Genomic DNA, 27,905 nt, shown 5'->3' with positions numbered 1-27,905 from the left:
AATTATAAATATGCTATTAAAATTTCTTAAAATACTGACCCATACTTGACGTAAAAATCTGTAACGGGTGGTTTGGAAAATCTCCTTTCCTCGAGTGATTTGGCATGAAAGCCAAACAAATTCATGTAAATGGCATTTCAATTGCAAAACAGTGTTTTCAAATGTCTACATTTACTCAAGTCATTTACTATGGCGTTAAATCTTGTGTTTAGTGCATGTCATAAACTAAAGCTCCATTCGAAAACTTAATTGTGAATCTGATTATCCATATGACTGCCATAAACAAATTAACAAGAAAGTCAGTAGATCTTAACTTATGTAAATAGTTAATTAATCCCCATGTTCGCTCATCCAAGCTTGAGAATTGAACTTTAAAAGCAGGTGTGCAGTGAATATATAATTTTCACTATAGGTGCTCAAGGAAGCATACCAGACTGCAGGGTCTGCTGGGGTGTGATTACTGGATGCCTGCTTGAAAAAAACAACAAAAAAACAAGCTGCTCTTCAACATGAACTGTGTGCTGAAGAATTGATTTTCAATAAACACCTTCTGCATCGAAGTGCGAAATTTATACCTAAAAAAGGATTGTTTTGGGGTTTATTTATGTTCACATTTCACTGATGATTGTGACAGGCTAAAACACAGATGCCAAATTCATGAAGCATCATCTTTTAAATTTGAATAAAGCATCACACGAAAACTTATTTGATGACTAATAAGTGATCAAAATAAAACTATTAGACTGTGCTCTCTCCTCTTGTGCCTGAAGCAAAACAACTGTCCATTAGCCAGTGTTTTACCAACACGTGAAATCTTCATTTACAGATTAATGCACAAAGGCGTTATTTCATTGAGTGAAGTTACCATGGCTGCACCTGTCGCAAGCCACGTTCAAGGACTAAACATAGAAATCATTTAACCAATGAATCTGATGGAAACATGCATGCTCAGGCTGATCAAAAAGCATGAAAAAAAAAAAATATATATATATAAAAACAAGCCTTCATATCTCGCTCTCTTTTCCTTCTATTCACTTTGTTCAATCTATTTGCACAGCATTTGAAAGGCCGAGCTCTTTTGTGGTCCTTTTAAATAGGATCTCTGTTCGCTTGCTCGTGCTGAAAAGCTAAGTCACAGGCTTTTATATCTCAAAATGTAGACATGTAGACAAATGAAATCTGATACGAGTCAAAAAAAGAACAAATTTGTTAAAGTTTTTAAATATTTCCAAAGAAACAGGTTAAGGTGATAATAGTATGGCATTTGTAAAATAGCTTTTATTTCAATAACATTTTTTTATCTGCTGTACATGTCAGTTTACTTTTAGTTAATTTCATTAAGGGTTTTTAATAGTTTACATTTTGTAAACACATTTATATTTAGTTTTTTCTAAACTTATTTTAAGTTTTTGTTTTAGTAAATCTTCAGATTCACAGAAGATGTCAATCAAAGCAATACTTTTTAAAGCTTTCCTTAACTCCTGTGTAAGTCTCTAAATTATTAAAAATAATAATAATAATTGTTTAACAAACACTGAATCCAAAACTATACAAACACAATCAATAAAAGTAAATATTTTTAAGAATTTTGACTATTTTCTTTATATCAAAGAGCCACTATTTTGGGTTTTATAAAATGAGCTCCCATGCAGTGTGTAACACAGCACTAAGTGATTGAAAGCATCCAGCGGAGGTTTAAATCTGAAAGTGCACCGTGATTAAAACTATTGATTCTTTAACAAAATAGTCGACTCAGAGTTGAATGAAAGAATCCTGCTGGGTCGAGATCTTTTGCCTGAACGCATCAACTTGGACATGGTACATCACCTAATATGTAGTACTGGTTCTGGTAAAATGTGAATGCACCTTTCACTTGAGACATTAGCGGAGCACGGGGGATCACGGGACTGATCATAACACAAAGATGACGATCACTGACAGATGGAGATTCGGCTGCAGAGAATATACAATTAAAGTGCATTTTCACAACAACACCACATAGCCAGCATAGTGCTGTGTTTGTTTCTGTTATTTCTCTGATTTTTGATACAATAACCTACACTCACCGGCCGTTTGCTATTAAAGGAAAAAGCAGCAGAGACTATTATGTTTGGGACTGTGACAGGGACTTTACCAGTAACTGTTACAGTTCATATGGACCAGTTTCTTTTTCCTCCGGATCATAACATGTAAGTGCAATTTAAATTATTACCTCGTTTTATGTAGTTTGGAAAATATGTGTTTAACTGTGAGATGTAACTCGTAATGGCTCAGTGCGGCTTGTAATCACATACATATTATGGATCAGTGTTTGTACTGTATCTCTCAGATATTGCGTCCAAAACCACGCTGAAAAATGTGACAAATGCTTCGTCCTTTACCAATTTAAATGCATTGCTGCATTGGGCTCTCACATGTTCTCTGCTACTTCATAGCCATGTTGGGAATTTCTCTCTGTCTTGCGCTAAACCCAGTTGACCAATCACAACAGACTGGGTCATCCGACTAACAGATTAGCCTCACGCAAAGGAGACATTTGGGAACAAATGAATCCCTGAACAAATCATATGAGAATTGCTGGAATAATTGGATAAAAATAAAAGCATTTTAAAAGACAATGAAAAAGTTTTTTTTGACCTTGCATGCATATCAGCCTGTTGTTAGAGACCCCCAAATCCAAAATATGACCTTTTATAATGCAAAATGGGGGCTCTTTAAAGATGTAAACATGCCTAGTTTACATTTAATTTAGCAAATGAAAAAAAGTAAGGGTTATGCTTATTAATTCTGAAAATGATTATTCATTTCTATAAATATTTTACAGTATCTGTTGATAGTTTTTCAGTTTTTATTTATTTATTGTTCATTTTTATATTTACTTGAGTTAAAACATTTTGGACATTTTACTTTTTTTGTTGTTGTTGTTGTTGTTGAATAAAACAACCTTGCATGTTTAATATTTTGTTCGTTACTTGTAGTGAGATTTAAGATTAAAATATCCTCTACTGAAAGGAAAGATGACTGCTAAAAGACTTGATGTAAATGTATTCCAGCACAGCACGCTGAAAACAAGCTAGAAGGATTTAAAAGAGAAGAGATTTGTCCTTGAAAAGCAGAACTACCATTTACCCTTCAATATTTGTCCATGTTTTATTATTAATTCATGTTCAGGCATCTGTCCATGTCAAGGCTGTGTAGAAAAAAAGCCCATTCATATCAATGAAACAAAAGAAGAAACGGAGCGCAAAGCGGTGATGATACTAAAGGGTGTTTTCATTCTTATGTAATAGAAGTGCTTCAATTGGGATGGAAAGCTGTGAGTTTTGACCACACCTAGTTTGACTGACGGCTGGTTGATTTTTAGTCCTGGGGTGGAGGTTGGGACTGTTACAACTCTCAGCCATTTGGCACAGAGTTATTAACAGTGGATACCTCAATGACAAGGTAAACTACTTCGACTACATTGTTTGTTGTTATTCGTTATAACATGTTTAAATGTCATTCACTGCTTTTAATTTAAACACCTTACTATATCTAATTCATTCAGATTTTGTGTTTGCATAATCAGCGATTGGTATTATAAGTGGTATAATAAGTGTATAAGGTATTAATTATAATGTATTTTGTTTCTAAAGTTGTGCCAATACTGTAAAACCCAATACTGTAACCTATTATTTTGACATTTCCTTTAGACATTCCACTGATGAGTATAAGTAGCCTTATCTGTTAACATTTTGTTTTTATGATCTAGTGATAGACAATCTTTTGACCATACTAGCTCAAACTTTAAGTTAACAATCTACTACTATACTATTATATAATTTACATGCAGGTACTTTGTTGTCCATGAAATGTCTAAAGGTGACTGGTAAATGGTTGAAATTGTTTTTGTTCATTGAAATATAGCTGGAATAAAAATAAGTGTAAAATATTTTTGATGAGTACAGGTATGTGTTATGAAACTGGAGATTTCATCTAGCACAACTGCTCCCTGTTAAATACATTCTTATTGAAAAACTAATTTCCTTGACTCTTATGTATATTAACAAAAGTTCCATAAACTGTATATACTACCGGTCAAAAGTTTACAATAAGATGTTTTGTTTTTTAAATTTTTTATTTTTAAGAAAATGACTCTGTTCATCATTTATTAAACATAAAGAATGTTAAGTTGTTAAATATTTATTTATTAAATATTGGCTTATTACTTATTGTTTGTAGTTCCAAATAAAATTATTACTACATTCATTATTGCTTTTTTTACTATAATCATAATTAATAACAACAATAATAATAATAATAATAATAATAATAATAATAATAATAATAATAATAATAATAGAGTGATTTTTGAAGGATCATGTGACTCTGAAGACTGGAGTAATAAAGCTAAAAAATCATCTTTAAAATCACTGGAATTAATTATTAAATTCTAAACTACTTTTAAACAGTTATTTATTTGTGCAATAACATTTTGCATTTTTACAACTTGAACTGTATTTTTGATTAAATAAAAGCAGCCTTGGTGAGCAGGAGCTTTTTTCAAAACATTTCAAAATCCTACTGACCCCAAACTTATGACCGGTAGTGTATATATGAAGGGTTCAGATTTAAAAAAAAACTCTAAATGCCGTTTGAAATGTTATTTTTTTTTTATTTTTTTTTTTTATCTGGCTTCTGTGTGTAGGTTCAGTATTACTTTTATGGCAAATAATAAGTCCTTTTTGTGGTCTTTAAAGTGAAATATCTTAACATAAACAAAGGAATTTGAGAAAAAAAAAAACTTTAATTTTTGATGGAATTTCAGACACCCTTACCGGTTTTTGCATCTAAATAATAATTTAAATAACTCATTTCTAATTACTGATTTATTCTATCTTTTCCATGATGACAGTAAATAATATTTGACTAGATATTTTTTCAAGACACCTCTATTCAGCTTAAAGTGGATTTAAACTAACTCAGTATAATAAAATTAAAATTAAAAGTATTAATAATTATATCAAAACATTATTAAGCTAAAGTATAATGCATTCATTTTATAGTGTATGCATATAATGCATTCATTAAAAACAAACTGATTTTCACAGCTGCACAGACAGCAAGAGTGGGTTAAACAAAAACTAATAATCAAAAAGAATGAATACACTAGTATAATATAAACCAGAAAATCCACTGTAGGCGTTTGAGCTTGCATGTTGATGTGTGTGCAGGTCTCCAGAAAGCATTATGGATTTCACACAAGCTGACAGGCGGCATTTAGACAAGAGCAAACAGGACACCAGCTCTTTAGAAAACACAGATGATGGCCTGAAATATGATAGTGGGCGCGTAACTCACGACTTCAGCTGCATCCACAGCAAAGGTACAGCAAATACACTGAATGAAAAGGTGCTGAAAAGTCTGAGCTTCCCCCATGCACTATTACAATGACACTTGGAATGATTTCTGAAAAGAAAAGCTGCCTTGTCGGATGTTTTTCTGTTTTTTTCAGTTTGATACGAAAAGTGAAGAATGTCTTGACTGAAACATATTGTCAATAGCGGTTTGTTCCGTGTGGTTTGACATTCAATAATCTATTCAAATATTGTTCCAATGGAATGAATTGGCTTTCACTTTAATCTGCTTAGAATGAAAGCATTTGCCTTGTGAAAAAGAAAATACTGATTTAATTTAAAATTAACGTTCATGAAATGAAGGTTTTTATAATTCTACAATACTTCCACAAAGTAAATATTATAGTTCAGTTGGGTCACATTCAAATGCACAATGCAAATGACACCACAGAACTGTGTTGCAGCAGCTCTGCATACAAGCTGCTGTAGGGATTAGTGACGCAGATTTACTGGTAGATACACTGTAAAGAATGAAGGGTTCCACATAATTCATTCATGTAGTCCTGACACAAACCCATTAAGGTAGGGCAACATATTTAAGTGGATTAAACACAAAACAATTAAGTTAAACTAAATTTAAAAATCTCCAGAATTGTGTTGTTTAGCTCATTTTAAACAAGCAGCATTTTTTTTTTTAATTTGTTTATAAAATGATTTAAACTATAACTTCCACACACGGACTGACAGCCTGATGTTAATGTACTGCAGCGGGACTAAATGTTATTAGCATCTCAAGTAATTTGTTTGAATGACAGGCAATTTGTTTTGCTCAGATCTGCTCCCTGCTGAAGACGGGGAGGAAGCAACCAAGCACTTCCTGCAGGAGCTTGTAAACATATTGCTGGCCTACATCAGTAAATCCCTGAAACGCAGCACAAAAGTTTTGGATTTCCACTATCCTCACCAGCTCAATGAAGGTCTGGAGGGCTTCAGCCTGGAGCTTCCTGACCAGCCGGATAATCTGGAACAGCTGCTGGTGGACTGCAGGGACACACTGAAATACGGCGTCAAAACAGGTAAGAAGACACCAATTAGCACAGGTCATGGTTGTGTTATGTGAAAGATTTTCTCGTAAAGATTAAGTGATAAATGAAAATGTACTCAGTATTTGATCACCCTCAAGTTGTTTAACAAGTTTCATTATTCTGTTGAACAAAACAAAATATTTCAAAATAGCTTCTTTTGTCTTGAACAGAATAAAAAAAAAACACTTAGAAAGATTTAGAACCACTTGAGGGCAATAAATAATGAGTCAATTGTCATTTCGAGGTGAGCTACGCCCTTTAATGTTGTGATTTATGGTTGCCAGGTCATCCAAGATTTTTTAACCAACTGTCAACTGGACTTGACATCGTTGGTCTGGCAGGAGAATGGTTGACATCCACTGCAAATACAAACATGTGAGAGATGAGTTTCATTTACTTGCATTCCTATTTTGAAACTGATGGATGAAAATAACAAGGAAAACATGGGGCTGTTGTATTATGTTTTTGATCTGAGAAAGATTATGTGACACTGAAGACTACACTAATAGTGCATTTACACCATTTTGCAATTACTGCAATTTGGAGATTACAACACGTGATGTTATTCTAAGAGCTGTTGTTGTCCTTGAACTATGCATTATATATTTCTATAGCTCTATTTACTCCTATACACATTACCTATTATGTGGTTGTCAAGAGCTATGGGTTGGAGCTGTATATACTGTAATACAGCAACTGTATTTAAATTGTAATTATAAGTTTTATTAAGCCAAGAACATATTTTAAGTGTAAATCTCATAGTTTTGGTGTTATTTAATTTTTTTTTAAATAATCATAATTTATAATTATATATGACAATATTTCAGTTTTTACCACATTTTTGTGTCAAAATGTTCTTTAAAGTCCATCTGAACCAAAAGTTGCAGAGAGTTCTCTTTCAGTAAGTTGGTGTACTTCCAACTGACATGGAATTTCAAGAGTTCACAATCAGCTAATGATTGGCATGCTGTCCTGGGTGAGAGCCCTGAGCTTGTAAGATCTTCGAGCTCTGGTCTCCCTCCCGTTTGCAGGTCTAGAGGGGATTTGAGCTCAGGTAGATCCCGAGAACTTCTCTGCTGTTTATGGCTTAAGACAATTGCATAGAAAGATATACAGCTGACTAAGAGCGCATCTGTTGTGCCAATTTGGTTAAGTTAATTCACTTATGTCGCATGTGTTTGGATGGTGGGAGGATACCGGGGAACCGGTTCGCAAGCACAGAGAGAACATGTAAACTCCACAACGAAATGTTGACTGGCCTGGTAAGGACTTGAACCAGATACATTCTTGCTGTGAGGCAATAGTGCTAAGACTGGGCCACCATGCCGCCCTATCTAGAAAAAGAGGGAAGTGGAAGGGGGCATTCTTTGAAGAAAGTATAACTGAGGTATGAAACTCTGGTTATTTATAGGGACCGACTGATTGGTGAATCATGTGCTAATGCTAATGCGGGTTAATCATAAACATGTGATCCTCTCAAAATATTATATAAATTATAAACCCTTACATTGTGTAGGGGGCGGGGCTTTATTTTGCATCATTCCTTTGCAAAATATTTGTAAGAGCGGCGTGGTAAGGATTTTGTGGCTTAAGCAGTCAAACTGACATCAGTAAAAGAGCTCCACTCCAACACAAAAACAGAAAAAAAAATTAGATAAATCAATGAAAAGCATTAACTGTTCACCTTAAGAATAACAATATGCACTAGCAAAATAGACATTGTAAATTTTGATTTCACAGGGACTTTAAAATCCTTTTAAAGATCTGTCTCCTCGCTAGACGTCACTCAACATCATGGCACACATATAAAAGGAGGGTTTTTCTAGTGCATCAGCAAGTGCATTTGGTTTGAGCAAGAAATGTTTTCTAAAAATTCATCCAGTTACATATTTTCAGTGAACCTGGATTTAGTTTTTCCCATTTCAGGTGCAACTAAGCTCTGTTTACATTCCCAGAACATTTTTGAGGTCACGTGATCACATTTATTTTTAATGAAGAAGAGCCGGTTATTTCTTGCAACAGAATAAAGGAATGATGCATATCACATGACTCAAGTTAATAAACTTTATGCAACTAAACTCCTAGTTGTTATTTTATTGACAATTACACAGGCTGTGCACACACTGAGGAAGGCATTGTGCCTAAACGTTTCTGTCTTTAAATCACCCGAAAAATGTAATAAGAAAAAGTAAAATCAGTACGAAGCAATTACTTGATGATTGCGAATCATTACTTTTTTGAATAATAACATTGACAAGATAGTCACACCAAAGAAGTTTCTTAAAAATGGCAAGAGCGCAGGGCAAACTTCAGCAATTAAACAGGCTAACAACTAGGCAGTATTTTCACTAACTTTATCAATTCTTTCACTCTTTTTTTGTTTTTATTTACATTTTTACTGAATTGTACCTTAAATATGTCCAATGGTGTGACCTATGAATTAAATAATGATTGATATTTGTTTACCCCTATGACTTGTTGTACATTTTCAAATAAAAAAGGTGTGTCACACCAAAGGACACCAAAACTTTTATAGTTATTCTATACACTCCCTCTTCACTTTGCGTGACCATATAGGCACCCCTACTGCCCACCCCCGGTCTTCCCTTCGCACGGTCATAAGCATACCCTCCATGAAAGACGAAAAAAGATTTTAATCATTTACTGCAATTAATTTTTTTTTTTCATGCAACATCATGTTAACAAACCATAAATCATTTGTGATAGTAATAACTTCCAGTCTACTAACAACATTAAAGTAACATCAATACAAAGGCACATACATTGAGTTTTTGGCACTGAGTGACAGAAGATTCCATTTTTCCAGAACAGGATTTTTTTCAAAGTAAACCCCAGATAAACAACACACAAACTATGCCAATGATAACCTCAGATACTGATTACATGTGATTTATCAAAAGCTAAAAGTGTCTAATGAATCTGAATGTCATATTGTGTGACCATACAACCACGCTGAAGATGATGATGGACCATTTTCTGCAAATCTAGAAAATTGATCAAACATTAGCTGTGAACTCTATGCAAACAAACCAGTGTATTACAAGATAAAGATTGCAGTAAAGTCACTGCTACAGATTTATAATAGTATTAAAATAGATTCATATGTATGTATGTGCGACATAGTGGCTCAGTGGAAAGCACTGTCACCTCACAGCATGAAGGCTGCTGGTTTGAGCCCTGGCTGGGCCAGTTGGCATTTCTGTGTGGAGTTTGCATATTCACCCCGTGGGTTTTCTCCGTGTGCTCCGGTTTCCCCCAAAATCCAACAACATGCAGTACAGGTGAATTAAATAAACTAAATTGTCCGCAGTGTATGAGTGTGTATGAGTGTTCACAGTATTGGGTTGCAGCTGAAATGGCATCCGCTGTGTAAAAGATATGCTGGGTAAGTTAGCGGTTCATTACGCTGTGGTGACCCCTGATGTAAAAAGGGACTGAGCCAAAGGAAAATGAATTTATAATATGTATGCTATATTTTAGACTGATTCATTGAGAATGCAGAAAGAGTGAAAGAGATCAGTTCATATACTCTTCTGATTGGCTGTGAATTGTAAATGATTTGATTTTGTTCCATTGCCATTCCCTTTCTTGCATGTTGATGGAGTTTTATTACATTATATTATATATTTTCAGCAGACATTTTAAATATCAAAGCTTGTGATGAATATATATATATATATATATATATATATATATATATATATATATATATATATATATACAGTTGAAGTCAGAATTATTAGCCCCCTTTTCATTTTTATTTTATTTTTTAAATATTTCCCAAATGATGTTTAACAGAGCATTGACATTTTCACATTATGTCGGATAATATTTTTTCTTCTAAAGAAAGTCTTATTTGTTTTATTTCGGCAAGAATAAAAGCAGTTATTAATTTTTTTAAAAACATTTTTGGGACATATTTATTAGCCCCTTTAAGCTAATTTTCTTTTCGATAGTCTACAGAACAAACCATCATCATACAATAACTTGCCTAATTACCCTAACCTGCCTAGTTCACCTTATTAACCTAGTTAAGCCTTTTAATGTCACTTTAAGCTGCATAGAAGTGTCTTGAAAAATATCAAGCAAAATATTATTTACTGTCATCATGACAAAGATAAAATAAATTAGTTATTAGAAATAAGTTTTTAAAACTATTATGTTTAGAAATGTGCTGAAACAATCTTCCCTCTATTAAACAGAAATTGGGGAAAAAAATAAACAAGGGCGCTAATAATACAGGGGGGCTAATAATTCTGACTTCAACTGTATATATATATATATATATATATATATATATATATATATATATATATATATATATATATATATATATATATATATATATAGGTATATATGGTATATATTTCTTTAAAATAATCATAAGTTCAGGAATAGTCACAAATATATATTTTTTTCCATTCTGTTACACGAAAACAAGAAAATATAGAGGACTTGCTATCCTTGGCTTGTTGATCAGGTGAAGGTAGATGTGTTTACAGAAAATAAGCAAGGAGCAATGATTGAAATGTAATGCATTACATTTTAATTAAAAAGCTACAAGGTTAAAAAGTAGAATGTGCCCTTGAATAACTTGTTTGCAATAAGATAAGATGCGCCTATAGGAAATAAACTACTTTCCATTCCCATTCTGTCTTAAAAGCAAGAAAAGTGTTTTAGATTCCACTCTCCCCTGTTATTTATTGATTTATTATTTATTGCATTCTCTCTTTTTTTCCATTTACAGGTTTACTTATGAAATATCCCCAGTCTTCATCCTAATGGAGGAGGTAGTTCTCAGAAAAATGCACACAATTATTGGATGGCCAGAGGAAGATGGAGATGGCATCTTTTGTCCTGGTAACAAGCTGAAAGCTCAAAAATACAGGAAGCATTATTATTTGTGTTTTGAAAAATGAACATTGGAACATTTCCATCATTAGTTTTTTCATTAACAAACTAATGGCTTCCTCCGCAGGAGGCTCCATGTCCAATCTCTACAGTGTGTTGTTGGCTAGGTTTCATCTCTTTCCGGCAGTGAAGACCCACGGGATGTGTGCGATCCCTCGCCTAGCGATGTTCACCTCCGCGCACGTACATGATCTCATTACTGTTTCCTCCACTCTCAGCAGGCGTGCTGTGACAGTCCAACTTACTCAATGAGACACATAGCACAACACATTTCAGCCATTACTTCCTGACCCGTTGATTTGGAGGTCAGACGTTACGTGTCACAGCACCGTTTTTTTAAAAGTCCTGATAAACTGCTGTTAATTCAAATATTTTATGTCTTGTTACGGTAAAACAAAAGGTCAGCTGGTTTCCTGTGCATGTTTAACATTTGCTTTCATTATTAGAGTCATTATTCAATCAAGAAGTCTGCGGCTGTTCTCGGCATCGGCACTGAAAATGTGATAGTCGTCAGATGTGACGAAAGGTAAGGCTGATGGACGGAATAATAATATCATAATCTGCAGTGTATCCAGCTGACCAAGATTAACTAAACTCTCTGGTGTCCCTCTGTGAGGGGGAAGATGATCTCATCAGAACTCAACTCCAGCATTGAGGAAGCAAAGTCGAAGGTTGGTCAAATGAGCTGGTTGTGACCTAAATTTGAATTATTCTGTAGTTCTGATTAGCTCCGTTTATGGATAACACCTCCAATATAACATGCAGACTTTCATATTTTAGCACTTTACACTTAAAAAAAATGTCTGCTGTTTGTTTATACTCATTCATTCATTTTCTTTTTAGCTTAGTCACTTTATTAATCTAGGGTCACCACAGCGGAATGAACCATAAACTTATCCAGCATATGTTTTATGCAGTGGATGCCCTTCCAGCTACATTCCATCTCTGGGAAACACATACAGTATACACAATCATTCACACTCATACACTACGGCCTACCCAATTCACCTGTACCGCATGTCTTTGGACTATGGGGGAAAATGGAGCTGTTTGTTCAAATTACTTAAAAACTAAAATTTTATTTTTAAAATTTCTATATAAAATAAGCTGAAACTAGGCTGCACAATACTATTTCATCATCGATATTGTAATGCTATTATTCGCAATAGTCACATTGCAAGGTATATGGAATGTTGGATTAGAATTTATTACTTTGCATGTTTTTTTTTTGTTTTGTTTTTTTTTTAAGCATTCAGGCATAAGAATCTTAAATAAATAACATTTTTTACAAATCTTAAACCGGAGATGTTTATTATATTTTATGGACTCTCCTACAGAATCATCCCAATCAATCTAAAATAATAAATTATTTTCAAATAGTTGTTCAACTCATCTAGTGAAATTGTATTCATATCGCAATATACTGCAGATCTCAGAATAAAAAAAAATGCAATGTTATGTTTTTTTCAACATCCAATACCTACATTGCAATATTTAGATTGTTTATGATACATATTGCGATATGAATATAATTTCACAAGATGACATATAATTCTATTTTTAACAAATTCATTATTTTACATTGATTGGGATCATTTTGTAGAGGAGAATCTGCATAAAATACAATACAACTGAATATGTTTCTGTGGAATCTAACAGTGTTGAGGCACAGATATTCAATAATAATATATAAAAAAATACTGTATAGTCTTCATTATTTAATTAATTTATTTTGGTTTATATACTTTTAAAACCTCTTTATTTAAGTTTGGTTAATTCTTACACAGTCACTGGTCTTACAAACACATCCAATTGAAAATCTTCCATTTACAAGAAGCAGGTATGGCAATCTGTCTTAGGAGAGAACCTTGAGCTCTGAGATAGATGAGCCCAAGGCTCCTGCCTGGTCAATGAGCATTGATACGAGATCAGATAGCTCTTGAGAGCTCGCCCGTTTGGCCTATTCCTTGATTAATAAAGACAGCTCCATAGGAATAGACCGCCAACTACACCAGTGCATATTCACTTAGAGAAGCTCAATATTGAAGTGCTTGTGACAGTTACTATTATTTAACTCACTTGTGTCTTATGTCTTTAGACTGTGGGAAAAAACCAGGGGGAAACCCATACAAACACGGAGGAAACATGTAAACTCTGCACAGAAATGGCGACTGGCCAGCTAGGAATTGAATCAGCAACCTTTGTGCTGTGAGGCAGCAGTGCTAGCCACTGAGCAGCCATGTCACTCGATCCTAGAATTGAGGAGGAGGGAGAAGGAAGGGGTGGATGGGGGTGGGGGTGGTTCTTCCAAAACAAAGATAGGGAGTAAAGTTTGGCAGGATTTGATTTGATTTATGTTCAATTTGGAATAATCCGATTGGCTAGCTAATGATTACCGATAGGGACCAGCTGCGGTCAATCATACTATGTGATCCTATGATGTGACAACTGCAGATTCACACATTGCAATATTGATGCTGATACAATATACTGTGCAGCCCTGGCTGAAACAACACAATTCATGAGTTTTTTAGGGGACAACTTAAATCTTTTACGTTTAATCCACTTAAATTTGTAAAAATTAATAAGCTAACTTAATTCTTTCAAAAATCAACTGTGTGAACTCAATCATTTTGAATACAGTGTATATCATTTTGCTAATAATTTGTTGTTGTCAAGAAGTGGATATATTAAAAGAAAAAACAAAACAACAACAACATGGGCCTATGCAGGTAAGGTTTGTTTTTAGGCCAGTGTTTTGCTGGTTCTTGCTGGTTCTGACCAGCCCATGATGACTAGAGAAGAACCAGAAAACCAGCATGTGCTGTTTTTTCAACAGCTCACCTAAAAATAAACAAAAATTGCAGTTATTCACTTCTCTACAGGCCATCAAAGATGTAGGTGACTTTTTTTTTCTTCAATAGAACATTCAAATAAATACATCTGTGGTGAAGTCCAACTTCTTTCAACACACCTGCACTCCTGTTCTACACAATACCAAAAAACTTGAAATAACAACACTTTTGTTGGATTAATCTGCAGGTGTACTCATGATGTTTCCATTTATAGGGCCTCGTCCCATTCTATGTCAACGCAACCGCCGGAACTACAGTCTATGGAGCCTTTGACCCTTTGCATAAAATAGCAGATATTTGTGAGCACCATGGCCTCTGGATGCACGTAGATGTACTACAATTTTTATATTAATAACTACAGTTTAAATAGTAATTGAACTACAATTTTATATATTTTTTTTTTATTTAAATGTAGTAAAAATGAAGATGTGTTTTAATCCTCTCACCTTCTTAAGGCTGCTTGGGGTGGAGGCTTGCTTCTATCCAACAAACACCGCGTGAAACTGCACGGAATTGAAAGGTAACTATTCAATCATTTTGATGCCATAATTTGTTTCTGTTGCTCAGTGGTGCAAACAATGCCAAGAACATGAGTTTAAATCACTGCGAATTCATGCGGAGATACAAATGTATACCTTTAGTTCAGCACAAATTGATTTCGATAAAAGCCTCTGTTAAATGCACAGATGTTCACTGGGAAATGGAAAAGAAATTTAAATATTATTATATATCAGTGTATCTTATTTGGTGATGTGGAAGTAAGCTAATGTGTGAAGACTTGTGATGTATTTTTCGCTATTTGCCTAGGAATGACAGTAACAGTAAAATCCCTTGAGCTACAATGCTCATTATAATGACAATACATTATAATGAAATTTTTTTAATAACAACAAGCAGCATCCAAATGTTTCGACACTTAGCACACATTGGTTCTTCGACACTTAGACAGTAACAAATGAGTGCTAGAGTTTCCCAATTATTGAAACAAGTCAGGACTTTAAAAACTTCACTCAAATTCAAACTAGTGACTGGGCTTTGTTATATCATTACTGTTTGAAACATTTGGAGAATTCATTGGTTGTCTACTGACGTCAACCGGATTTCACTAGGACATACTCCTGGACTAGCATCTATGTTGTTCCTAGAACAACATTCCAATCAGCCAGTCAGAATTAAGGGATATATTTACCATTTATGCTAAGGTTAGGCTTACAGTCAGCCAATCAGAATTAAGGGATACGTTTGCCATTTATGTTAAGTTTAGGCTTACGGTTAACCAATCAGAATTAAGGGATACATTTACAATTTGTTAAGTTTAGGCTTACAGTTAGGGAACTATTATTCCCCTCTGATTTTGGGAATAATTTACAGTTATGGTTGGGTTTAGGGGTAGGTAACTGGTATATATTACATTTTGAACAAAAATGATGTTCCATGATTAACATACAGTGGGTGACACTTTAAAATGAGCATAGTGCAGTACAGTACAGTATAGTAGATGTTAATTCAGGAATGGGTCATAGTTGGCAAAATTATGACGTACCTCTGCTGAGGGAGGATCTGAGAAATACAATTATGTGGGTTCACCCAAACAAAGGTGTAATTGTAAATGTGCAGGCAAGGAAAAGTCTAAGTGAAGACACACATGTAGTTAGTAAAAAAAATCCAAAATAGGAACAAAAACACAGCAAATCCGGGCTAGACAAAGGATGCCTACTTAGTAACACTGACTGAAACAGTAGGGCTTACAGTGTATACACAAGCCTAACAAGGGACAGAGACAGCCATGTTTCCAACCACATATTTTTATGCACATTTTGGAATAATGTATAAAAATACTTAAAAATCCAAGACTGCACATACATTTTTAAAATGTGCATAAATAAACATGTGAACAACTAAATTTCAATCCAAAAATTTGATTTATGAACAAAACTTCAATTTTGCATAAAACATCTGAAAATAAAGCATTGTTTTCAGAACAAAGTGATTATTTCTTGATGAAATGGTGGCAAATATCAAAACACAAACAAAAAAAGCACTGTGTACCTTTTTTCTTATCTAATAAATGACTTGTGCCGAAAAGACGAAAAGCAATGAATGTGCAATGGCTTTTAGAGGCTACTTGGGAGCACACTCAAAACAGTTTGGGAGATAATAATAATACTGAACCACTTTGATGACAGATTTGGCTGAGGCAGAATGACCAAAACAACATTTAAGATGTTTTACAATGTGGTGGATTTGGTTTGGTTTGCATCATAACAAGCTTGTTTTTGTTACCAAATGAACTGTAAAAACAAAATAACACTATTCTTTGATGCACATACACCGTTATGTAAAAGTTATTATGTAATTGTGTCTACATCGTGGTTAAGGCACCTTTGTTTTATCTGAAAAAATGTTATCCTAGCAACTGGAGCAAAGAACATGGGTAACTATATGCATTAACAAGGGTGTGACACAGACAGCACAATGACTAAACATAAACAGTGGGGCAAGACAAAAACATAAAAGAATCCAAAAGCACATAACAGAGGACACACAGGGAAACCGGGAACATGACAAGAGGATTGTTCCAGTAAAACAATGTGGTCACCCCACATAATCAATGTCCAGCTCCAAATAAAAATGTAATTATAAAATGGATTAAAAGACTTTTGCAAATTGTCTGTCATGGAACAACAATAAAGAAAGTATCTGCATAATAAAAGGCAAACAAACTCTTTAGTATCTGTACAGTATTTGTCATTTTGTTATAACTTCATGTTCATATTCCATATGCTAGCTTTCTATTAACTTTCTACCTTTCTAGTCTAGCCCGGTACTATGAAGGTTTACTTAATATGTATTTACCGAACATGCCATTTATTTTTGCTTGTTCATATTTCTTACGCTACTATTTTATTAACCAGTTGGAATCATCAGTTGCTTTTAAATCTTGTTGCATAGGCTGCTCTATCTATCTGAAATGTCAGCAGTCGATTCTCTGGATGCTTTATTTCATTTTCTTTTAATCAACACAAAGTGCAGCCTTCGATGCCATTACATTTGGCGTTCTCCAGGATAATTCAAGTAATTTCTCTACAATTTTAGCTGCAAAAGGAGTGTGGTAAAAGCACGTTGACATTTACTCTGTGAGACAGTGTTAAAATGTGTAACCCACTCAACCCTCGTCAGACTAGAAACTTTCTTACTCTCATTTCCTTTGAACTGATTGTTGGTCAGAACCTGCAATTACGGCACTGCTCCTAGGATACATCTATCGTGTAACAGTTTCAGTCTAATGGATTCTACCTCCACTTTCACCCCGAAAAGCATTATACATTTTTAACTTAATACAATGGACTTAAAATTGATGGAATTAATTCCACGTCTAACTGCTGACATCCTGCTGTTCATATGCTTTCATCCAGAGCCCATTCTGTGACCTGGAACCCACACAAGATGATGGGCGTTCCACTGCAATGCTCCACCATTCTAGTCAAGAGGAAGGTGAGCTGGGCTGGACAGTTTAATATGTAATGTTAAGCTCAATAAATAAAGATTTAGTCACACTTAAGGCCATTCATAACAGTTTTTGGCATTAAAAACTGCTACTAGGATTTACTTAAGGCATGCAGTGAAAAATTAGTGATGAAAAAATGTGGATTTTATTTGGAACATAGAGACCACCGAGGTGGTACAGGAAGAGCAATTTTCTACATTTGTGTTCATTTATTTTAAATACCTTAAGTCATCATCTGAAGCATATTATTCGGAATTTGTACTGCTCTTGGTAGACTACATTGGTCATTATGTAAATTAGATGCTGTGTCTACTGATCAGTGCTTGTTTCCGTATTCTTTAATTTGCATATTGTCAGTAAATCAACCAGCAGAAATGTTTACTCTCATCAGTACCTTTATGAGAAACATTAATGGAAAAAAAATATTAATGATTTATTTAAAGCTGATGCACACTGTAATGCATTTCATAATGTTATGAATAATTATTACTAAAGATGAAGAAATATTTATTAACAACACAAACCATTTCATTCCAAGTGTATATGTGAAATGATGACTTTTTAAAAGTTTCTATAATTAGATCTAAAGTATTGTAGGGCTATGTGGTTGTTAGGGTGTTATATGTGATTGAAAGGTACTTTTCAGGGTTTTCTATGTGGTTGCTAAGCTGTAGCTATGGTGCTATGGTGATCTACTGATTTCTGGTATGATGTTAGGCTGTTGCGCGCAAGATGGCCTCGCTGCAGTTTGCAGCTTGAAGATGTAGGCGATCATCAACTAAGTGCAGACCATGTACCACCCACTAAGGTAATGCCCATTGCTACTGTGATGGTTTGGTTTAGGGTAGAGGGAGGTGTAGGCGATTGTCAACTATTTAGCGGATCTTGTACCGTCCACTAAGGTAGCCCCCATGCAACTGTGACAGTTGGGTTTAGAGTAGGGGAGGTGTAGGCGATTGTCAACTATGTAGTGGACCTTTTACCGCCCGCTAAGGTAGCGCCCATGCTACTGTGACAGTTGGGTTTAGGGTAAAGGAAAGTGTAGGCTGTTGTCCTTGTACCACCCACTAAGGTAGCGCCCATGCTACTGTAATGGTTGGGTTTAGGGTTGGGGAAAGTGTAGGCGATTGTCCTTGTACCACCCACTAAGGTAGCGCCCATACTACTGTGACGATTGGGTTTAGGGTAAAGGAAAGTGTAGGCAGTTGTTCTTGTACCACCCACTAAGGTAGCGCCCATACTACTGTGATGGTTGGGTTTAGGGTAGAGGAGGTGTAGGCAATCGTCCTTGTACCACCCACTAAGGTAGCATGTTAGGGGGAGGTGTAAGCGATTGTCCTTGTACTGCCCACTACGGTAGCACCCATGGTACTCTGATTGTTGGGTTTAGTGTAGGGGGAGGTGTGGGCGATCTTAAACTACATAGTGGACTTTCTACTGCACACCAACATAGCACCCATGCTACTGTGACGGTTGGATTTAGGGTAAGGGGGGTGTAGGCAATCGTCAACTATTTAGTGGACCTTTTAACGCCCACTAAGGTAGCGCCCATGCTACTGTGGCGATTGGGTTTAGGGTAGGGGGAGGTATAGGCGATCGTCAACTACATAGGGCCTACTCACACTATGCTATTCGTAACGTGCCTAGGCCCATTTCCCGGATCGTTTGAGAAGTGTAAATGCGCTGAATCGGGCTCAGGCACAGTTCACTTGGCCGGCCCTGGCCCGGTGGGAAGAAGTGTGCTTTGTGTTGGGAGGTTGGGCTTTGGCGCGATATATTTGTGTGTGAGTGCAAAACGCGCCTAAGACCAAAACTGAAAGCGAGTCATGACTTTTAAGGGACTGTTTGATATGGATTAATTAATCATCCTTACTGTACAAAGCATCGATGAAGTAAGCATGCCCAGGCCTGATTGTAATGTGAGTGAAGGCCGTCGGGGAAGACGGGAGGGGGGACAAGCGTGCTTTGGCCCAGTTCAAGGCATCTGTACATAATGTGAATACGCCCATAGTGGACATTGTACCGCCCACTAAGGTAGCGTCCATGCTACTGTGACGGTTGGGTTTAGGGTAGGGGGAGGTGTAGGCGAACGTCAACTACGTAGTGGACCTGGTCAACTACGTCATCAAGCAGAGAGCTGCAGCGAGGACTGTCTTGTTGCATGTGCTTAGGCCTACTGTTTGGTTGTTAGGTTGTCAACAATGGTTGATAGACAGTTACTATTTGGTTGTTGGGATATTATGGGTTGTTGTCAATATGGTTGCTAGATAGCTTGCTAGAGGTTTGGCAGTTGCTAGGCTGTTGCAGGTGGTTACCATGCCATTACAGCTGGTTGTAGGTGGTTGCTATGGTAGTAAGGTTAGTGGCTAAGTGGTTATTACTTAGATGTTCCTTTTAAGATGCTAATAATGCCAATTGGCTCTTACTGAGAACATACAACATTTAATTTCGAATGGACTTATCATTTGATCTTATGACTCATTACTGTAGATTTTAATGTCTTTAGATTTTAGCATTTTCATTTACAAGTAAAAAATCTTTCTCCTAGGACATGTTAACCGAAAGGTTTTTTAGATAACAATGTCTTACATGGCATTACTTGAAAACACCCTTTTGGGAAACTTTATTTGTAGTTTACTTGTTGGGTGAAAACAAAAATAAATAATTTACTCAAATAACTGTGATCCAAAGGACAAATCCTTCCTCGACTATATGTGTTTTACCTCAGTCAGTCATTCAGGATAGTTGCAGTCGAGTCTCTCAGTTTTGATAAATATGAATATCAGAACACAAGCTTGCAGAATTCACAGCTTGCAATACAATCAGAAAACCCAGGGATCCAAAGGCTTTGTCATGAACATTACAACTTGACAGCTAAGGACAATATAGGGACTTGTTCACTTTCACAACAGACTGCAAACAGTCATTGATGCCTGAGGAGTTATTGAAAACCATGGTTATATGCGCTGTTCTCAGGGCCTCCTGCAGCAGTGTAATCAGCTGTGTGCCGAATATCTCTTCCAACCTGACAAGCACTACGAAGTGTCCTACGACACTGGGGACAAAAGCATTCAGTGCGGACGACACGTGGATATCTTTAAACTGTGGCTCATGTGGAAGGCGAAGGTAACCACAGTGACCTTCATACATATGTACAGTACATATATAGAGAGTAAATGAACTACCAGTCAAACGTTTGGGGATCAGTAGGATTTTTAAATATTTTAAAATCAGCTTCTCCTGCTCACCAAGGCTGCATTTATTTAATCATAAATACAGTATAAATTGTACAATTGTGAAATGTTATTGCACTATAAAATAACTGTTCAAAAGTAGTTTCTAATTTTATTTAATAACTTATCCCAGTGATTTGAATGATAAATTTTTTTAGCTTCATTACTTCGGTCTTTAGAGTCACATGATTCTTCAGAAATTACTCTAATATTAATTATTATTATTATTTATAATAATAATTTTAATAATACTATTAATATAATTCTTATTAATGGTAATAGTAATAAAAGCAATAACGACTGGAGTAACAATTTGACACAAAAAGTAATAAATCAATGTTTAATAAATAATTATTTGACAATTTAAAATTTTTTGTTCAATTAATTGATTTTTTTACATTTAATAAATGCCGCCTTGATGAACAGAATATTTTTTAAAATTATTTTTAAAAATTAATGAATAAAAAAATAAATAAAAAATTACCCTAAACCCAACTGTCATTATTGATAAGCAATTTGTACAAAATTGTACAAATGACATCATACAAATTCATATGACTTAGCCAATAAATCAAAAAGTTATGAATTGCCGTGCAATGTTCATTTATCTGTTTACATCAAGATTTACCTGTTGAATTATCTGTTTATTTCTTTTTTGCATTTTTGCCAAAATATCCAAAGGCCCTGCAATGCATTACTAAGGCATCTGTTCAGTTTGTGGAAAAAACAGCACATTGAAGAACAACCCCCAAAGACATTTTTCTTTTCTTATAGTAAAAAAAAAAAAGATGTTGAATAAATTCTTTTTAGGGCTCCGAGGGTTTTGAATCACAGGTCAACCACTGCCTGGAGAATGCAGAGTATCTTTACTACAAGCTGAAGAGAAGAACAGATTTTCAGCTCGTCTTCAAGGGAAAAGTAAGTGGCGTGTTCCTGTGCACTTTCAGCCTATTAAGATGGAAATTGCTGAATGATTTGAACAGTTGTTAGAGGTCATGGTGAATTGCCATGGTGAATCTGTGTACCTGCTAACTGCACATTTCTTGACAAAGTTTAAAGATTTCCTCCATTTTTTCAGCCTGAACACAGTAATGTGTGCTTTTGGTATCTCCCCAAACGAGTGCAAAACATTCCTCTAGGCCCAGAGCGAGAGAAAGAACTTCATATGGTGAGTCAAGAAATAAAGCTTTTTTTTTCTTAGTTGCTACATTCAGGAAGTGTGTTCTATGTTTTGTGTGATAAATAGTGTGGTTAATTTAAAGTGCAAATGCTGCCAAGATTCTATCCCTGTTTGTGTGGGTTTTCTCTGAGTTCTCTGGTTTACCTCATATGTTTGTTAATGAGTGTGTATGGATGTTTCCAAGTGATGGGTTGCAGCTGGAAGGGCATCTGCTGCGTAAAACATATGCTGGATAAGTTGACGGTTCATTCCACTGTGGCAACCCCAGGTTAATAAAGGGACTAAGCCGAAAAGAAAATGAATGAATGAATGAATGAATGATGCTGGCAAGGTTAAAGTCTAGATAAGATACAGCTGCAGATACTCAATTAATAAAGCATAATATTTGTGACACTATACAACAATAATTAATATTTTGTTGGGTTTAGGGTTGGGATATTGGCAGAAATAAAAAAATACAATTACAAAATTATAAAATAAAATTGGGGTTATATATATATATATACGCAGTGGCGGAGTGGGTAGCATGTTCACCTCACAGCAAAAAGGTCGCTGGTTCAAGCCTCGGCTTAGTTGGCGTTTCTGTGTGGAGTTTGTATGTTCTCCCTGTGTTCGCGTGGGTTTCCTCCGGGTGCTCCGGTTTCCCGCACAGTCCAAAAACATGCAGTACAGGTAAATTGGGTAGGCTAAATTGTCCGTAGTGTATGAGTGTGCGTGTGTTTTTGAATGAGTGTGTGGATATTTCCCAGAGATGGGTTGCAGCTGGAAGGGCATCCGCTGAGTAAAAACTTGCTGGATGATTTGGCGGTTCATTCCACTGTGGCGACCACGGACTAATAAAGGGACTAAGCCGACAAGAAAATGAATGAATGAATAAAATACAATTGAATGGGTATTTTAAAAAATAATATGAATAATACTGTGTAGAATTACTTTTTTACATGTGAGGATTGGGTTTAGGGTTAAAGTAGACGTTAATAAAATACATTGAAATTTAATTGATATAAATAGTTCTTGTTGGTACTGGGTTGCAGCTGTAAAGGCATCCGCTGTGTAAATCATATGCTGGATAAGCTGATGGTTCATTCAGCTTTGGCGACCCCTAATTAATAAAGGGACTAAGCCGAAGGAAAATGAATGAATTAATGAAATAATTTTTGTTAACTTCCTGTCATAGCTGTATCACATCTAGCAATACCCCTGTAAAAGTGGGACCACTTCCAAATGGACTCTGGTAAATTTTCATGAAAATATACATGACTGTATTCAAGACAAAACAAGCTGAGGGCAAATATGAAGTAATGAAGTGGTATTGTGTCTAATTTACATTTCAGCCAATGAGCATTTTTCAAAACATTAAAAAAACAATTATAGTGCTCAGAATGTTCAAGTTACACTCTACATTTTAGAAAAAAAAGGTTTAATGGGAGTGTGGAACAAAACTGCATAACAGTGAAGAAGCTGCATCAGCAGTTCATATGCATCCAAATAGCAGCTCTGGTAATGAAAACATTTTATGGTATGAAGGTATGGGTCCAATTCTGGGCATGTACATGTAAGTTATTTGAAGAGTCCACAAAGAACACTAGAGCAGACGTAGACAAATTCCACATTCTATACATTTATTTTGCTCCTGCAAACTTCAAACTTGTGAAATGTTTTTCTGATTAACACATTTGTCATGTTCTGACAATAAACGTTTTAAAAGTCTGGTTTCGACAACTTTCACTCAGGAGCAAATATTTCAGGGACCTTTTTTTTTTACTCTTCCTTCACTGGTTTCAAATGTTTATGATGATTTTTTTTAATTCTGCTAAACACAGAAGAAGATATTCTGACGATGAGAAAAACAAATACTAAGTCAATGTTTACAGGTTAACAGCATTAATCAAAATGTAGTTTTGTGTTTAACAGAAGAAAGAAACTCATAAATGTTTGAAACAAGGGTAAGCAAATGATGACAGAGTTTCCATTGTTAGCTGAACTATCACATTACACATTTTATGAACTGTTATGAAACCATGTGTGCTATCTTGTTTGGATATATTGGTTTACAATAGAACTAACTGAAGAGCATCTGCTGTGTCGTGGGCTAAACGTGTACTGTACATAATGTTATTTTTTTTCAGTTGTAAAATTGTGCAGAGCATAAATGATTTTTAAGAGTTCCCACTTAGCTAATGATTGATAATAAAGTGTGTTTGGCATGCAGGAGAGAACCCTGAGCTCAGAAGATGCTCGAGCCCGGGGCTCCCTCCTGTTTGAAGGGAGAGAGGGGAGCTTGAGCTCAGGTAGGTCTGGAGAACTCCCCTGCTTGTTATGGATAATGACGAGTTAGGAATTGCTAAGAAAGATATAGTACGGTTGACTACGAGTTCATCTATGGTGCCAGTTTGGATTAGTCAATTCACTTATGTTGTTTGTCTTTGGATGGCGGGAGGAAACCAGGGAACCCAGGGGAAACCCACACGAGCACAGGGAGAGCATGTATATTTGTCAGAAACAGAAACGTCAGCTGAACCGGTGACATTTGCTGTGAGGTAACAGTGCTAACCACTGGGCCGCCGTGTCATCTTATCTAGGAAAAGAGAGGAGGAGTGGGGTGGAAGGGGGGATTCTTCAAGACGAAGATTTTTGAGGTGAGAAACTGGTAATTTATAGTGAATCAGGATTTATCTGATTGGTGCATCATGTGTTAGCTGACGCAGGACCAGCTGTGGTCAATCATAAGCATGTGATCCTCTCAAAATTAGTTTATAAATAAACCACACAAAGGAGTCAAAACACCAAAAGGAATTAATTTGTCTGTGAGCAAACACATTTGTAAAGTCCGTTTTGAACTGTAATTGGGAACACTGTCACTATAATGAGGAAAAAACAGGTATGCTTGAGAATTTTGTCCTTTTATGGTCATATCTTCTGACATCATGCCATGTTTTGTTAAGTCTTTGAAATGTGTAGCATTTATTTTTTTAATCAAACATTTCAATCAGTCTCAGTATACTTCAACAGTGTTCAAATGGCAGTGTTCACACTTGGTCAAACAAACTGCACTAACAGAGCAATCACACCAGAGTTCTTTTTTTAGACATCCAAAACTGCAGAGTGTGAACACAGCCCTAGGGATTCACAAACCTGCTTCTGTTATCTGCTTGTAGTTTACACACTGACCTTATGAATTCCCACAGGTGGCTCCGAAGATCAAGACAAAGATGATGGAGGAAGGATTCACCATGATTGGCTATCAGCCTTTGGAAGACAAAGTGAATTTCTTCCGTTGCGTTTTCTCCAACCCAGCGACACAGAGGGAAGACGTCGACTTCCTGCTGGATGAAATCGTCCGTCTGGGCTGTGAACTCTAGGAAGACACATTTCTTTTAAAAAATCACTCTTTTTATGTGTGAAAGTTAATGTATGTTAGAAAAATATTTATTTATTTAAGGCTGATGCCAGTTGTTATTGCATAATAAGAGTGTAGCATTAACATTTTACAATTTATTAATGAGACCAGATAACTCTAGAAAAAGACAAACCTGAGCAGTGAAAATATATATAGCAAAGCCAAAGTTTGTTTATAACTGAAAAAAATCTAAATGTAGAGATATTTTTCATACTTAAGTTATTGGCATAAAAGCTTATGGGGGGAATATTCAACATTTTTGAAGTGTCTCCATTGACATGATGCATCAAAAACTAGCACATTTTATTAATACATCTGCCAATGTCCATGTATAATAAGTATGACACCATCTTTCTAAAGTCAATTTTTCCGCCTGTATAAATTTCAGGTGAACATTCCCATTTTGACCTCTGTAAATATACATCCATGACATTCATATGTGCTTTCTTTCACCTGAATAAATATGATAATAATTACAATTCTTAGCCAATATCTAACTCCTGGCTGAGCTGACATGAAATGACCCATCTCTTTTCTTAGTTTATCTTTATATTAGCCATTATTAATAATTTAGACTTCATCTCAGTAAACAGTGTGCTGTACGTGATCTCTTTTACTAACATACCGTTTGACTGATGAACATCTGAACTAAATTTTCAATCAGATTTGAAAGGCATAAGGTAAAGCCACACTCACCAAAAGGAATAAATGATCACTGATTTTCTTTAAACTGACATACACTTTTAAGATGAAGCATCCACTCGATACGTGACTAAATTGCACCTGGTTTTAATCTAGAAGCACTGACTGAGTGACTTTTGAGGGGAAAAAGTGCACTCACTCATGTCTTGCTAAACTTGTCGATTAGCCCGTTTGTTTTGCAGTCTACTAGCGCCTCCTGCTGGCAGGATTGTTAACGGATGAAGCTTTCATGATAAATTTGTTTGAATATTAAAAAAAATAAATAAATAAATAAATGACACCCCTATAAATAAGTAGGGAAAGTGGTATATAAATATAGACTTAGATTTGATTTACATTACCTTAAAGCAGAATTTATGTAATAATTAAATGATTAGTGACAGACAAAACTGAATTTTAGAATAGGCCTAAATAAGATTAATATGAAGTAACATTTTTAAGTTACATTTAATTTTCATTTATTTTCTATTGAAGATATTTCACAAAACAAGGCCTATTGCAGACTAAATGATGCACTGAATTTTAATGAAAATCTAAAACATTGATACCTGATTTCTGTATAAAATATTTATATATTTTATGTTATTTATAATACTCGTTGTTTTTAACGATTTACTCTTTGTACAACACATCACATTACAACACATTAATTTTCCTTTGGCTTGTCCCTTTATTCATCAGGGGTCGCCACAGCAGAATTAACCACCAGCTTATCCAGAACGTTTTACACAGTCCCCTTTCAGCTGCAACCCAGTGCTGGAAAACACACGTACGCACGCATTCACACACATACTAGCCAATACTTTAGTCGCCTATATTACAGCATGTCTTTGGACTGTGGGGAAACCGGAGCAACCAGAGGAAACCCATGCAAACACGGAGAAATGCCAATTGATCCAGCCGGGACTCGAACCAGCGATCTTCTAACTGTGAGGTGACAGTGCTAACGTACTTGTGAAATAATGTATACGTACTTGTTTATAATGTAAACGTACTTGTTTATAATGTAAACGTGATTTAAAACATTTATTTATGTGTTTATTTGTATACCACCTGCTGCTGTTCAAGCTCCATTGGTAATAAAACCATATATCATGCAGGTCCCTCTGAATTTTCTTTCCCGCACGACCTGCTTGCTGGGATTAATTTGTCCTCTAGTCCACAAATGACATTTATGACTGGAAATCGTTCAAACCTGATTTTTATTTATTTATTTATTTATACCCACTTTATCTTGAGTCTTGCTTCTGACATTTTTTTAAATTGATTTATTTTTTATTTATTTTTTTGCCCCGTTATTTCCCCAAATATAAATTTCGAAGGCAGGTGACAAGATCCTTGCGCGGAGGATTTGTGAGCTGTGTGACTGTAAAGATGGATTGTTGTCAGTGTTGTGTGTTAATGGCCTGTTAAAGGATAGGTGATTTACTAAAGTTGGAGAAGAAAGCGAGCCGTGGCCCGTGGACAACAGTATCAATCATGTACAGTGCGGCCTGATGTCAGCAAACGCAGCACTTCTGTGAAGTTGACAGATGCAGGTTGAGGTAAATGAGGTGTGCTCTTTTGCCGTTTTTGGGGTAGAGCTCTAAAACTAAACATGCCAAGAGTACGTGGAAAAACACGCAAAACACCGCACACCTGTCTTCTTCTCGAGCATTTTAATGGCCATTTGTT

General features: G+C 35.5%; 1 protein-coding gene across 2 annotated transcripts; it reads left to right on the top strand.

Annotated features, from left to right (window-relative positions):
• Positions 1-3,386: 3,386 nt before the first annotated feature.
• On the top strand, positions 3,387-27,334 carry gad3 (glutamate decarboxylase 3). Of its 2 annotated transcripts, none has more exons than XM_073910245.1 (15): positions 3,387-3,444; positions 5,214-5,365; positions 6,170-6,412; positions 6,706-6,796; positions 11,190-11,302; positions 11,421-11,658; positions 11,800-11,879; positions 11,970-12,024; positions 14,423-14,539; positions 14,664-14,728; positions 17,625-17,703; positions 20,693-20,842; positions 21,760-21,867; positions 22,028-22,117; positions 25,318-27,334. In XM_073910245.1, the coding sequence occupies exons 8-15, from the start codon at positions 11,977-11,979 to the stop codon at positions 25,489-25,491; spliced, it is 831 nt and encodes a 276-aa protein (XP_073766346.1). In that variant the 5' UTR covers positions 3,387-3,444; positions 5,214-5,365; positions 6,170-6,412; positions 6,706-6,796; positions 11,190-11,302; positions 11,421-11,658; positions 11,800-11,879; positions 11,970-11,976; the 3' UTR covers positions 25,492-27,334. The 2 variants fall into 2 exon arrangements, with proteins under 2 accessions (XP_073766346.1, NP_001083039.2); NM_001089570.2 differs by having other exon boundaries at positions 3,390-3,444; positions 11,421-11,536; positions 25,318-26,004.
• The last annotated feature ends 571 nt before the right edge of the window (positions 27,335-27,905 follow it).

This window comes from Danio rerio, chromosome 2, assembly GCF_049306965.1.
Source record: "Danio rerio strain Tuebingen ecotype United States chromosome 2, GRCz12tu, whole genome shotgun sequence".
Classification (NCBI taxonomy): Eukaryota; Metazoa; Chordata; class Actinopteri; order Cypriniformes; family Danionidae; genus Danio; species Danio rerio.
Note: the sequence above shows the minus strand (reverse complement) of the source record. Positions and strands in the feature narration are given on the sequence as shown.